Below are 14,846 nucleotides of genomic sequence, written 5' to 3' on the forward strand. Positions count from 1 at the left end.
GAAAGGGGAAATTTATCTATATGAGGCCACAGAATGTTCAGAAAGAATACTGTGAAATATTTTAGAAACTATGGCACAGGAAAGAAAACTGTTAGCATGTTAGCAAACTAGCTGGGGCTGCCATAACAAAATACCATAGACTGGGATGGTTTAAACAACAGACATTTAATTCTCTCAGTTCTGGAGGCTAGAACATCCAAGATCATGTTAACCAGCAGATTCTGTATCTGGTGAGAATCCTCTTCCTTGGTTGTAGTCCTCACTGTGTACTTGTGTGGCCTTTATTTGGTGTGTGCTTTTGGAGACATCTCTGGTGTATCTTCCTCCTCTTCTAAGGGTATACTACTGACCCCATCTTAGGGGCCCACTCTTAAGATCTTCTCTAAACTTAATTACCTCCCAAGACCCTACTTCCCAATACCATCACATTGGGGGTTAGGGCCTCAATATATGAATCCTGGCAGGACCTCAGCATTCAGTCCGGGACACCACAGTATAGGAGTTGAAACTGCCCTGGTAGACTCTTAAGAATACGAGACTATTAAGGATACGTTATTTGTCAGCACTGTCTTTGTACCTCCTAGGTAGGGATTTCAACCTTTGTAGTTCATGGTGAACCTGGGTTGGTTTGGTCACCGTCCTTGAAGGGATTGTTGGCTGTCCGTGTAGTCCATCAGATTGGGTGGCTTCTGAGTAGCTTTATTCTCAAATTGATATCATATTGATACCCAGAAACTCTCCCTTCTGGTGACCATGTAAATAAGATACCATTTACAGGTGTAAGAAGATTTCTCTTTGTTATGAGAAGAGTTTTGGCAGATTATAGACAAGAAAGGAAAAAGTTGATTTTGAAAGGCAGAGTCCCCTCTTGACTTGGCAGTAATCTTCACCTACAGCATTTAATGTGAAATCACTCTGGCCAGAGAATAATCTTATTAGGCTTTAATTAAAAGCACAAGGTGTTTTTATTTTTTCAGGTCTCCTTATCTATCTTCTTCTTTTTTTATCTTTCTCCCCTGTTTCCTTCCATTTCCATGCTCTCCCTACCCCTGCCCACCCCCACAACCCCCCATCATCCTTTAACATTTAAAATGTTTTTGGCTTGGCTGATCCCTCTGGATAGAAACTGAGCTGAGCAGGATATTGATTACCAAATATGGTATTGCTGCTAAAGATGTTAGAGGAATGTGGCTTGTATTCTAAGCCTCCGGCCTCTGAATAAGCTGCCAAACAAATTAGGTCATTTTAACTTCTGAGCTTGCCTTTTTTTTTTTTTTTTTTTTTTTTTTTAAATAAGGAGCTGGAACTTTGATTTGGAACATGATGGTGGTGTTATTTTAGCTCACAGAGAGGAGGGATATGAAGAGGGAGTTGGGGAGGCTTAATTCAGCATGTTTTAGGACACAAGCCATCAGTCCAAGCGGTGTAAAAGGCAAGCATATTGTGCAGAGCCTCTGTTGACTCTGGAGCACCAGTGGAAGAGCTGAGGCATGGAATTCAGATGTGCAGCCTCATTATCTGAGGCTAGAAGTTCCAGAGGACCACTGAGAGATCCCAGGATGCTCTTCTCGTGCTACAATGGCCTGGACCACAGTGCTCAGGTTTAGGAAAGTTCCTTCTTCGGGAAGCAGCAAGTACAATAAAAGTCGGCTTAAAAAAAAAAAATCCTTCTTCGCAGGAAGGTTGGTGGAGTGGAGTGCCAGGGAGGACACCCTGAAATTGATGGCAGATTGGCAGATTGTTACTATGTGTAGCTGATGGGGTGTTGTGTAAATAGGCACAGCATACCGTTAGCCCGGGACTGCACTTGTCTCTCAGCAAAGACCACAGCTCTTTGGGTCCATATTTGGAAATATTTATTCTGTTGTGATACTAGCTTTGATAGAGTGAAATGCTCTTACGTGGAAGCGGATGAAAGCAAACTCTGCTTCAGAATGTGGCCTTACTCTTTTTCCTCATTTATGTGTTTGGCAAGATAATACTGAGGTTTCCTAAGTTAAAATGAAATAAAAACAGAACAGTTAGGGAAAGAATTTCTTTTTACCTTTCTTACAACTGGCACCCCCCTTTTTGCTTTTTGTTGGTGGTTAGGGCTGTACAGAGTGGATTCCTTCTCTTCCCGCCCACCCCTGTTGCTACCTTCAGTTGGTTTCTTCTCAGAGAATGGACAAATCAGGCTCACAAAGAAATTCCACCCACTCCAGGATGTCTGTAGGTCAGGGCTCTGTGGCTTTTGTTGTATCTCCCTGAGGAGCTCTCATTCTTCCTCCCCCCTTATTTCTCTTACTGCAGTTAACTGTCCAGTCACAGGCTCTTTGTCTCATCTTTGGAGCTGAACCTGTAAAGCTCAGAGTTGTTCATCCTGGTCTACAGTCAAAGATTCTTACTAATTTCTTGTGGAAATTGCTCTTTTTTCAAGCTAATTATGTAGAAAGGGGCCTTTGGGACCCACAAGCTCACATGTACACTAAATGGAAAACCTGTGTTCTTAGGATACTCATTTTCAGAAATCCACCCCCTTTCCAGGGCATACCATGCAGACAGATGTGGGACCTGAGCCTGTTTTAGACGCACATTTATATACTATACTGGGATATCTTTTTGTTACTGTTGTTGGGATCCAGAATGCATAGCACTGGAAAATAGATAGGAGAATATTTGTTATGATTAGTAACAGAGGCATTCTTGAATGGTAGGAGGGTTTGAAAAGAGATTTATCTTGCCCTAAATCTTGTGTTTTATAATGTTTGTGATTTATTGAATGTTTTGTTTTAGGTTAACTGTAACAATAGGGTCAAGGGTAATTGAAATTACTACCCTCTCTTTGGCCCATATAATCTGTTGTCTCTAGCCATGTAGCTAGTAAGCCAGCTATAATCAAAACTGGGACGTTACCACCTCAAGACAGTAAAGCTTTATGTAAATTTATTAGCTAACTGGAATTAAATGATACTAGTTACATTGAAATCTTTAATCTCAGTTTCTGTTTTAATAACTCAGTACTACATGTATCACTATTATGAAAGCCCTCTAGTTAGAAAGGGAGGGGAATTTTCTTTATAGGTGATTAAACTAAGGCATTGAAGGATAATACTGTTTTACATCAGTATCAGAACACTTGTCAGAGCCTGGGTCTCCGTGATTTCCAGTATTGTACAGAGCTTTACGTTAATTATTCTTATTGGTAGCCATTAATTGAGGTTTTTAACTCTACTAGGAATTTGCTGGTCCATATTTAGAACTCGAATCTGGGGGCGCCTGGGTGGCTCAGTCAGTTAACCATCTGACTTCAGCTCAGGTCATGATCTCATGGTTCGTGAGTTCGAGCCTCGCGTTGAGCTCTGTGCTGGCAGTGCAGACCCTGCTTTGGATCCTCTGTCTCCCTCTCTCTGGTTCTCCCCCGCTTGTGTTCGTTCGTTTTCTCTCTCTCTCTCTCTCAAAAATAAACAAACTTTAAGGAGAAGAAAAAAAAAACCAAAAACTTGATCCTGAAGGTTTTTGTTCAAGAAGAAATAGTTGAAAAAACATGTAACTAAATTTTTGAATTAAGTAAACAAAATCTCCCCTGACTTTCTAGACATGTTGTATTACAGATTTTCACATATTATGTGTAAGTAGTGAGAATGAGTTCTTGCTGACCTTTTTTTCCTGATAGGCCAGGGTTTACTGGTGTGTTTATTTTGTCACCATTCCGGTTTGACTCTAAGGAAATGAAAACATCTTCCATTTGTTCTTTATTTCCAAAGGGCATCCGCTTCGATCCTGAAATTCCGCAAACACTACGACTAGAGTTTGCTAAGGCAAACACGAAGATGGCCAAGAACAAACTAGTAGGGACTCCAAACCCCAGTACTCCTCTGCCCAACACTGTACCTCAGTTCATTGCCAGAGAGCCATGTAAGTCAATCTACTTTTCATTAAAAAAAAAAAAAAAAAGAATAACCAAGAATTGTTGGTGTGCTGCATGTGAAATTATACCACAGGACATAGAGCTGGCTGAGTGTCATTTTCTAATTCTGTGGAGAGGCTGTCTATTCTTGCTGTCTTAATTCCAAATACAGCAATCTTGTTTATGATTGGCTGCCCTAAAAGGTGGTTCAGCTGGATTAGAACTGTAACTACTACAAAATTTCATTTGAAGTGCTGTATATTTCCTTAATGTCATCTCGACCTTATTGTAAGGGTGTTTCTGTTTGCCTGAGGGTATAAACCCTTCTTTATTCCCCCATCCCTGGATATGAGAGTTGGTTCTCGGCATTTTACTTCATTTGTTGAAGAACATCAGTTCTGTGGCTTGGGAAAGTAGAATATTAAAAGTGAAAGAAGCAGATATTAAAAAGTTCTGTTTTGAGAACAGTTGAGCCCATAAATCCAGAGGGAAAAGTAAACACAAAGAATTTATATATTGGAACAATCAGTTCTAGCAAACCAATACTGATAAATTTAAGGAAATTTAGGACTTCCTGTTGTAAATTAATTGGGTACAAGGACACTAATTGCTAAACAAGTGTTTTACCCCACCTAATGAGCTTATTCCCTTAAATGGCCAGCCTACAGTTTTGCCTTTGATTGAGTAACTTGAAAAGATTGTCTTAATTTTCTTTCTCAAACTCAATCAGTAGCATAAGTGAGGCGTGAGATAGGCCTTAGCTTTTCCTTTCATTTTGTAGCCATATGTGATTTAATATGGCAGGGCATTCAAGCAATCCCAAGTGACTTGCTGTTATTTGGAATATTTTTGCCCTATCGTTCTTGATCTTCTTTCCAAACCACATGATCTTGATCTTCCTCCTGCTTTCCTTGTCGGTACGTTTCAAATTTTCTTACTGAAATTGAAGGGCACGTGAGTTTCCTTCTCCCCCCATGTCATGTGTGTGTCAGATTTAATTATGTTATTATGGAAGTTATAGTCATTCTGTAGCCATGTAACTCTTGAGAATGCTGCCGCTTGTCAGTGGAAACTAACAGGTAAGAGTTTTCTCCCCCTAGTGTGTTCTAAAATTTTTCTGTCAGGCCAGAAGTCATAATAGAGAAAAAGTTTTGTTCTTCCATGTCCTAGGGAAACCTGAAACCTTTTCTAAACAAGTTTCATCTTATGGTACAGATGCACTACAGGAAGATGAGCAGACATTTCTTAAATGATTCTGTGTCCTTACAGCATTTAGTTCAGTACCTTTTGTATATTGCATGTATTTAATAAATGTTAATTACAGTTATAAGTGGATAGATTAGTATTTTAGTTTGGCCATTTATAGAGTTTTCTATTTGTATGCCTCTTCATTTCCCTCTGAGATTTCTTCTCTCTTTAGATGTCAGGAAAAAGTATTTGTGAGATACCTTGATTTAGAAGAGGAAACCTGGAATATCTCTTTAGTTTTCTAGTAAATTTGCTGCCTCAGATCTAAGAGTGCTTTGAAAAGATGAATTCAGACAGCAAATGTAATGCTGGCAATACTTATCCTTTCAATTCTTCATTGAATGCTTTTGTTCTGGGACCTCAGTTTTTTTTTTAATCTGCTTATAAAAGCTCTGTGAAATTGGTAGCCAGGGAGGTGATAGTTCACGACAGGGTACACAGAAGCAACAGAGGTGAAAAAGTGGACATCCACAAGTCTCTGAAGTTGAAAGAGAGCTTGAAGCGGAGTTTAGGACACCACTCTGGCCAGCTCTGCCCACCTCCCTTCCCTGTATCCAGAACAGCTCAGAAGTGGTCAGATAGTTTCCATGGCACAGGCAAAACTTGCCTGGGCTGCCATGGCAAAACAAACTTGAAGCTAAAAAAAAAAATCCACACACCAGTATATTCTTGAGAAAATAAAAGTTGTCATGATACCTCTTAATATAGCTCCCGTTTACAGCATAGGGGCCTTGATGAACAGCAATTCCACTCTGACTCAGATTGACCTTATCATCCATTGCAATTCCCTCTGGGAATCGTGAACTTCCCTGTCACATATGCCAAATTGTTTTCCCTGAGAGCATGCTGTAGACTAAAAACACCATGGTGTGGTTCTTCACTGGTGATTCCAATTGCACTGTGCCTGTAATTGGTGTTCAAGGTGTGGTGGTCAGTTCAACCACTGTTAGGAGGCCTGGAAAAACCCTGGAGGCTTCTCTGTTATAGACTGTGAGAGAGGTTTTTTGTTTGTTTATTTTGTGAGAGAGAGAGAGAGAGGGAGGGAGGGAGGGAGGGAGGGAGGGCGGGCGCAAGAGAGAATCCCAAGAAGGTTTTGCACTGTCAGCGTGGAGCTCGACCTGGGGCTCAAGCTCATGAAGCATGAGATCATGACCTGAGCTGAAATCAAGAGTCAGACGCTTAACCCAGTCATCCAGGTGCCCCAACAGAGAGGTTTTTAATGTTTCTTTTTGTTGATGTTTTTATATAGTTGTGGCTGAAAAGTGCCCTTTGTCATCACTAAAGGAAGAATGTGCAAGATTCAATTACACAACAGTTTGCTTGAACTCTCATTTCTCAGATACCTGTTGAACTTTAATGAGCACTCAGTGTGCTAAATATTGGGGAAGAAGGAGACTGGTTGGTTCCTTAAAAGAGCTATTAGTCCAAGGGATTGGTGGTGGTCAAAGTTGTCAGGAAACTTGGCCCATATAAAGGACGTCAAAGATTTTTTACAGCTTAGTCTAGATTGCCCCAAATCAGACTGCCTTATTTGCTGAGCACCTGCTCTGTTTGTGTAGAGCATGGGAAATGAGAAAACTAGCTACTGCACTTGCCAAGGCAGATAGTGGCCTGAAATAGAGAACCTTGGTCTTAGACTCAAAGATGTCAGTAAGAGTTCTGGTTCTGCCTGTCATTGTGAACCTCTGTGACCTTAAAGAAAAACATTGAACCTTGCTGTGCTCCTCCTGTTCCCTCAGCTATAAAATGGGAATAATACCTTCCTCACGTGCTTGTTAGGAGAGCTCAATAAAACAAGATCCTAAGATTGTGTTGAGGATTAAATGGATATAATATGTAGAGTACCAGGCAAACATAAAGTACAATCTTAATTTTTTTAAAAAAAGCATTGAGTTGCTTTTCTTTCTTAATAGTTAAAAGTAAATATTGATCTTCTGAGGTATCATCACTGTGACTATAGCTAACTCTCTTTGTAAATTAGGAGAGACGATGAATGAAAGTCCTATATGGTTCCAGGAAAGTGTAGTATACTTTACTAACGAAATAATTCCCTAATGAAGTTTTAACTTATTCCCTTGTTTATAATAAAGTAAGAAAAGTACCATGAGAAAGCAAGAAGTAAGAGATACAAAAATTTTATAAATTATATAAAATTCTGCTGGATTATGCATTTGCTTGTACAGGAAAGTAGGGTTCTATAGGGTAAGAACTCCACTTTAGAGCTGAAAACAGGGCAAATCACCGTCTCTTGAGTTTTGTTCTCATCTGTAAAATGATGTGCCAGACACTGCTAAGCATTTCACATGAATTATCTCCTTGGATTCTCATTAGCACTATTGGACACTTGAAGAAACAGGCCTTAGGGAGATCCAGTAATTTTGAGGTTACACCGTCATCAGGCATTATGGGTTGAATTGCGTTCTGCCAAAATTCCTATGTTGAAACTCCAACCCTCAGTGGCTCTAGATGCAAGTGGACTTGGAGATAAAGTCTTTAAAGACATGATTAAATGCGGCCATTAGGGTGGGCCCTAATTCGATATGACTGGGTTCCTTGAAGAAAAAGAGACGCTGGGGATGTGTTCACACAGAGGCAAAGGCCGGTGAGGACATAGTAAGAAAGAGGCCATCTGCAAGCCAAGTTACAGAGGCCTCAGGAGAAGCCAAACGTGTCCCCACCTTAGTCTTAGAATTCGTAGTCTCTAGAACTGTGAGAAAAGCCATACCACCCAGTCTGTGGTATTGTGTTATGGCAGCTCGAACAGGCTAGCACATCAAGTGATAGAGCCTGGATTTAAATTCTGACCTGTTACTTTTTAGTTTTGTACCTTTGGTCTAGTTACTTAACCTCTCTCTGTTGTGTCATCTCTAAAATGGCAGTAATAGTTACACCTACCCATAGGGTTGTGAGGATTAATTAACATGAGAGGGCCCCATTCACAAGAGTGACTACTCCGTGACTGTTTAATATGTGCATGTAAGAACATCTATGTTGTGCCTTCTGTTCCTCATAGTTGAGACTGTAGTTTTTCTGCATTTGTATACTCTGCATCTAGCACCTAGGAATACATGTAAAATCAAGATGCTACAGATTTTTTATTTTGTGCTTTTTCATTTGGAACTTTAAAAAATTAACCTGTTATTGAGGCATGACAGGGAAACAATAAAATGCACATATTTAAATTCTATTTTGATAAGTTTTGTCACAATACATGGGGAATATAGTTGACTCCATGCTCTTGGTCTGTTTGCACTGCTTGTGGCATACCGTATTATCATAGTGGCTTTAAAGGTGGAGGCAGCCAATACGTACAGAGCATTTGCTCAGATTTTACCCATTCAACTTTAATTTTAGGGAGTAAGTTTCAAAAGGCTCTAGAACTTTGCAATAATTCAGATTCCCATAGTCCAGCCCCAGGGATTCTGATTCTGATTCTGGGTCTGGTCTAGGACTTATGCTCTGCAGTTTTAAAAACTCTTTGGGTGATTCTGATGCACAGATTTGAGAATCCCCAGCAGAGCAAGGAATTGTAAAGTTAAATTCTACCGCTCACTCCTCTGTTTCCCTCTCCTCCACACCACCCCCCCCCCCCCGCCAAAAAAAAGAAAAATGCTCTATTGAACTGATACTCTTGTTAAATACCTGGTAAGCACATAATCCCTTGGTGAATAATCAGACCACTTCCTTGATTTCTGCCATACCACTGGAATTTCCCATTTATCCAATACTGACCCTGGCTGTGTGGAAGTGAATTTTCTGTTTCATGTCTGAAAAGATCCTAGGAAAGTTCAGAAAACTTCTAAAATGCCTAGCAAGTGCCCTTCTGCTTCTGGGGACAACACTCCACACGCCTAAAATCTGTTAATTTTCGCCTCTGTGGGATGGGGCCATCCGGGGCTTGATCTGAAGCTCCATGTGCCCATGGAACAGAGCCAGGGTACCTGCATTTTCCAAGGCAGCACACACAGCATGTGCTGTTTGAAAGTGCTGTACAGGGGCGCCTGGGTGGCTCAGTCGGTTGGGCGTCCGACTTCAGCTCAGGTCACGATCTCGCGGTCCGTGAGTTTGAGCCCCGCGTCGGGCTCTGGGCTGATGGCTCACAGAGCCTGGAGCCTGCTTCCGATTCTGTGTCTCCCTCTCTCTCTGCCCCTGCCCCGTTCATGCTCTGTCTCTCTCTGTCTCAAAAATAAATAAAACGTTAAAAAATAAAAATTTTTTTTAAAAAAAGAAAGTGCTGTCCAGTTCCCAGCTCTGCTCTGAAAATATGCAGGTGCCTCCAAGTACAAGGTGCTATGTATCCCACACTGCTCTCCACAAGTGGGGTCATTTAGAAAGCCAGTGACTAGGCCTGAGGAAGACCTAATCAAGCCGTTCAGAGAGAGGGAAGGCAAAGACAAAGTTGCAGGTGTTCTGTGGGGATAAGGGCAAGACTGTTTTGCTATGAAAAGCAACTTCCGTAGGGGCATTGGGTGTCTCAGTCTGTTAAGCGTCTGACTCTTGGTTTCGGGGTCAGATCGTGATCTCACGGTTTTATGGGTTCAATCACTGCATTGGACTCCACCCTGACACCGAGGAGCCTGCTTGAGATTCTCTCCCTGTCTGTGCCCCTCCCCTACTCTCTCTGTCTCTGCATCTCTCAAAATAAATTAATTAAAAAAAAAACTTCCTTAGATTTTTGTGTTTTATATTTCATAAAAACAAACAAACAGTTCCAGTTTACTCTGATAAGAGGAAAGTTTCGGTTTCCTCTGCTTCTCAGAGGAAAAGAAATTCCAGCAGTCCAGGAAAATATAAAGAAGAAAATAAAAGTCATCCAGGTCCACTGGAGATAACTACCATTAACATTTTGGTGTATAGTATCTCTATCCAGTTTTTGAATTTCAGAATCCTTCAACTTCCCCTTTTACCTTTAAGGTAAAATTCTGATGCCCAGGGAGATTAAATGGCCTGTAGGGCCAAAAATAATATCTGGGCTCTCACAATCCTTTGCCACAGCCTCTGTGTTGCCGTTGCTGTAGGGTACTAGTTCATAGTGACACAGATCCCTCGCTAGAATTAGAGCAGGAGGAGTGGTGGGAGACCCTGGCGGAAGGCCTGGTGTCCCAGGTGAGCGCAGCCTGCTGCTGGAATTCAGGTTGTTGACGGAATGATCTGCAGCCTCTTATTAAATGGATAGGGAAGAAAGCAAGCAGCCATTTACTGACCTACTATTCTAATCCTTCAGAACAGTGTGGCCAAAATACCACTTTTCCACCTAAGGAAGTCGAGTAACTGGCCCGGAGTCTCACAGCTCATTTTAGGCCTCACTGTGTCACACTCCTAACTTATAGCCCACCAGGAGCTTTGGCTTGAGTTGTTTTTAAGGTATTCCTTAGGGGGGCTTTAAACTCATTTAAGCCTTTAAAGATGATTTTTTTTTTTTTTTAATCTCTTAAATTTAGAGAGAGGGAGGTGGGGGGTGGGGAGAGAGAAAGAGAATATGAATCTTAAACAGGCTCCACACTCAGCTCAGAGTCCAACACAGGGTCTGATCCCAAGACCCTGGGATCATGACCTGAGCCAAAATCAAGAGTCAGATGCTCAACTAACTAAGCCACCCAGGTGCTCCTAAATATGATCTTATTAGACACCCCAGATGCCTGCATCTAAGGAGATTTCAATTTCAGGGCAGGTCACTGCTCAGTGAAAGTCAGGCTTCTGTATAATTCTATAAAGCATCAGATTTTGATGATCAGGATGCATTAACTGTAAAATGTTTTCTGACGTAGTTGACCAAATTGAACCATAGCGTTTTTATTTAGTTTTGGTGTACTTCATTCTGAGTTATTTCAGAATAAGAGTGACTCCTTTCAACAGTTTAAGTATTTCAATTCAATGAATAATGGCATCATCAGCAAAGAGGAGGGTATTTGACTTCTTTGATTTATACTGGAGGATATGCAGGCAGTTTTCTTAAGTGTTTCCCATCATTCAGATGGAAATGGAAATGAGCATGAATGGCAAGAGGCAATACTACAGCTCTGTTTTACATTGATAGTTTCAGATCCTTAGACTTCATCTGTACACTGCTCTTGGAATCATGATAGTATGAAAACAGCATAAATACTCACCAATTTAGTTAAGCAGACTCCATGATCTCTAGGTGATCCCTGTTTGTAAAGTCCCAAAAGGCTGATTGATGAGCAATCTGCAGAAAATTTTTCACTATTTTTCTTTTTTGAGTTTATTTTGAGAGACAGTGAGTGCTGAAGGGGCAGAGAGAATCATAAGCAGGCTTTGCACCATTGGCATGGAGCCTGATGTGGGGCTCAGACTCACGAACTGTGAAATCATAACCTGGGTCAGAATTGAGAATCAGACGCTTGACCAATTGAGCCACCCAGGTACCCCTTCAATATTACTTTTCAAGGAGATTGAAAACCTTGCCTGCTCCTGACATAAAGGAAGGGTTTGAGAGACCTAGTCCTGCAATTGTTTGAAAATAAAAATAACACAGAAATAGGAGGAGTTGTTTAACTGGATATTGGGTCTGTTATTTAGGGAGATAAAAGATTTGAGTTGGAGATAGGTATGTTAACCACATGATCACAATCTGGGCTCTTCTGCATTTGAGAAATAAGCCCCAATATATTTTTTTTCTTAATTCTTCTCTTTATAAAATAATAGTTAAGTTTCATTTTGTAAAATGATCATGCCTGATTCATTTTATTGTTAGAGAAGGAAACCATAAATGAAATGTAAAAGGTTAAAAATACATGTTTCCCTACCATCCAGGAATAACCACTGTTAACGTTATGTTGTATACGTTTCTACATTACATTTTATGCATATATGTATAAAAAATGGTGTGTCAGGTTTTCTGGTTTTGTTTGGTTACAGCATATAATCCCAGCGTCCTCATTTCTTACTTACTTGTGACCAGTTTTCCATCCAGGACTGTGTACCAAAAGCATTATTTTTAAGGGCTTTTCATGTTGAAGGTGTGGAGGTGGTGGTGAAGGTCTTCAGTGCCTGGCGAGAAATTTTTTCTTTCATTTAAAAAATGTTTATCATTTGAGAGAGAGAGGGACAGAGAGCAAGCAGGGGAGGGGCAGGGAGAGAGGGAGACATAGAATCAGAAGCAGGCTCCAAGCTCTGAGCTGCTAGCAAAGAGCCCAACGCGGGGCTCGAACCCACAGACTGCAAGATTATGACCTGAGCTGAAGTCACCGGCTTAACCAACTGAGCCACCCAGGCGCCCCCTGGCGAGAAATTTTTTCTAAATAATTGGTGGGGAGAGAATGGAGATTGTTGAGCATGGCAGCCTCATGTTTTAAGGAAGACACTCTCCTTCCTTAAGCTGTTGGAAGCTGCACTGGGGAGACAGGAATGGAAGGACACCATAAAATGTCTTAACATAGAGGAAGAAATTCAGTGGTGGTGAGGAGGGCCCTTGCCTGAATTCTTTTCTTAATATGCCTTGAAATGCCACTAGGAAATACCCTGCTGGGGAGGTGGTGCTCCTAGGAAGGAAGCTTCCCTCCTCCCCAGACCTTCATCCGTTTTTCTTACCTCTGTCCTTGCTGATAAGGGTTTTGATGGGAGGGGGGAGCCCGATGTGATGCGGAAGTTGTGGACGACAGCAGTAATGGGGAGTCTTTGGGCAGTCAGAGCCATTGGGAAGCGATATAGGAGAGGGGCCAGGAGATGGACACCAGGAGGAGACAGGAGGCAGCTGGCTTCCTGGTAGAAAGGAGACCAGGACATCAAAGTATGGAAGATGAGCTTGCAGGATTGTGCTTACTTGGATCATGTGCCCCCCCCCCCCCGTTCCCTACAAAGCAACTCCACAGTGGGAGTGTCTAGGGATGCTGTCCTTGTTGTGGACCAGTTTGAAGCTACCAGAAGTGATGTTCATAGAAACATGCCAATGATTTCCATTCTGGGTATTGAGACTTTATAATGATTGACCCGCTGAACCTCTCACCCCCAGTAACGCCAGGTATTTGTGGGCCCGATTCTCACATCACAGAGAAAGGCCCATTGTCAAGAATCAGGCAGGACATGGATTTGGCACTCAGGATATGTGTGAGGGCACCAGGTGCTTAGGCCCCTGGACATTCTGAAAAATAAAAACAAAACTGCAGTCAGTGAGGACAGCAAAATACTCTTAGAAACCAAGATATCCTAATTAATGCTTATTTCCACTTATGTCCCACTCTGACAAAGCAAAAATACTGTTTGTGTTAAAAAAAAAAACAAATTCACAACACCACACCAGTGTTTACAGCCCGTCTCTGCCTCTGTCATCTCAGACCTGCACACATTCGTAGTTTTTGCTTAATGTGTGTAAATTTTAATAACTAAGTTTAACAATATTAAAGTAATATTAGGTAATGGATGTGATAAGAATGGTTTCCATATATATCTTGTTTTATGTGGGAGGTGAGTTATTGCAGCACTGTGTAGATCAGCAAATCTGATCCAATTTATTTATGATACAATTTAATGAGTAGTCTATCTTTGATTAGCAATGGCTGTTAACATTATGCTTTGTTTCTTGTTTAATCATTGATTAACTATAAACAAAGGCCTTAAGAACTCAGGAAGTCAAATCTCCTTGGAAATCACAGGATTCTTTTATAATGCAAATAACTGCCCCAACTTTCATGTTTTGTAAACTCAAATTATTCATTATATTTGCAGAGAAATGAAAGAATAAAGGAGTTAATTTAGTGGGACATTCCAGAAGGAACAGCTAACATAGACTTAATTCTTTTAAGGCCGTGTACTCTCCTTACTCATTAAAAAGAGAGCATTTCTCAGTTAAAGTTTGATTCAGTCTCCCTGTTTCTTTCTTCCCTTCTTCCTTTTCACACACTTGTAAATCCTTAAAGAAAGAGGTGCCTTTTCTTGTATAGCAGTTCTCAAAGTATTTTTCTGCAAACCCCAGGTTGGTCTCCAAGACCCTTTCAAGGAGTCCCCGAAGTCTAAACTATTTTCACGAGAGTGGTTTGTTTTTCTCCCTGTGTAGCAGTGTGCGTAATTACTGGCACCTTAGTACATGTCAAGACAGTGGCACCAAACTGCACTAGTCATCATTGTATTCTGTACTGTCCCATGCTTTGTTTAAAAAAAGAAACCAGTTTCATCTAAGAATGTCCTTGATGAAGAAGTAAAAAATATTTTTATTCCATCTCCATTCTTGATTACACGTCTCTTGACAGTATTTTTGACAAAATGGGGAAGGTACATATTAAAAATTAAAACGGGTGCCTGGCTCAGTGGGTTGAGCATCTCACTCTTGATTTCAGCTCAGGTCATGATTCCAGGCTCTTCGTCCGGTTCTGCACTGAGTGTGGAGCCTGCTTGGGATTCCCCACCCCCCACACCCCTACCCTCCACTCCCTCCCTTTGACCCTCTCCCCTACTTGTGCTTGCTTGCTGCCTGGTTACTCTCTCAAAAAAAATTTTTTTAGGGGCTCCTGAGTGGCTTAGTCAGTTAAGCGCCTGACTTTGGCTCAGGTCATGATCTCTCGTTTTCTGAGTTCAAGCCCTGCATCATGCTCTGTGCTGACAGCTTGCTCAGAGCCTGGAGCCTGCTCTGGATTCTGTCTCCCTTTCTCTCTGCCCCTCCCCCTCTCATACTCTGTCTGTGTCTCTCTCAAAAATAAATAAAACATTAAAATTATTTTTTTTTCAACGTTTATTTATTTTTGGGACAGAGAGA

At 41.2% G+C, this 14,846-nt stretch overlaps 1 protein-coding gene across 18 annotated transcripts in view; it reads left to right on the plus strand.

Annotated features, from left to right (window-relative positions):
- RBPMS (RNA binding protein, mRNA processing factor) overlaps nucleotides 1–14,846 on the plus strand; it is a 175,430-nt gene that overhangs the window by 105,137 nt on the left and 55,447 nt on the right. For 14 of the 18 annotated variants that reach the window (XR_003426681.2, XR_008295903.1, XR_008295902.1 and 11 more), the window contains one exon: nucleotides 3,747–3,897. The exons of 3 other annotated variants lie outside the window; for them this stretch is intronic. Coding sequence is in view for 3 of the 15 variants with exons in the window: in XM_053216378.1 (XP_053072353.1) it covers nucleotides 3,747–3,897 (151 nt within the window). In the remaining 12 variants the exon portion in view is untranslated. Of the gene's footprint in view, nucleotides 1–1,372; nucleotides 1,602–3,746; nucleotides 3,898–14,846 lie in introns of those variants that run through there. One more of the 18 variants, XR_003426680.2, reaches the window with a different exon arrangement.

Source organism: Acinonyx jubatus, chromosome B1 (genome assembly GCF_027475565.1).
Source record: "Acinonyx jubatus isolate Ajub_Pintada_27869175 chromosome B1, VMU_Ajub_asm_v1.0, whole genome shotgun sequence".
NCBI lineage: Eukaryota > Metazoa > Chordata > Mammalia > Carnivora > Felidae > Acinonyx > Acinonyx jubatus.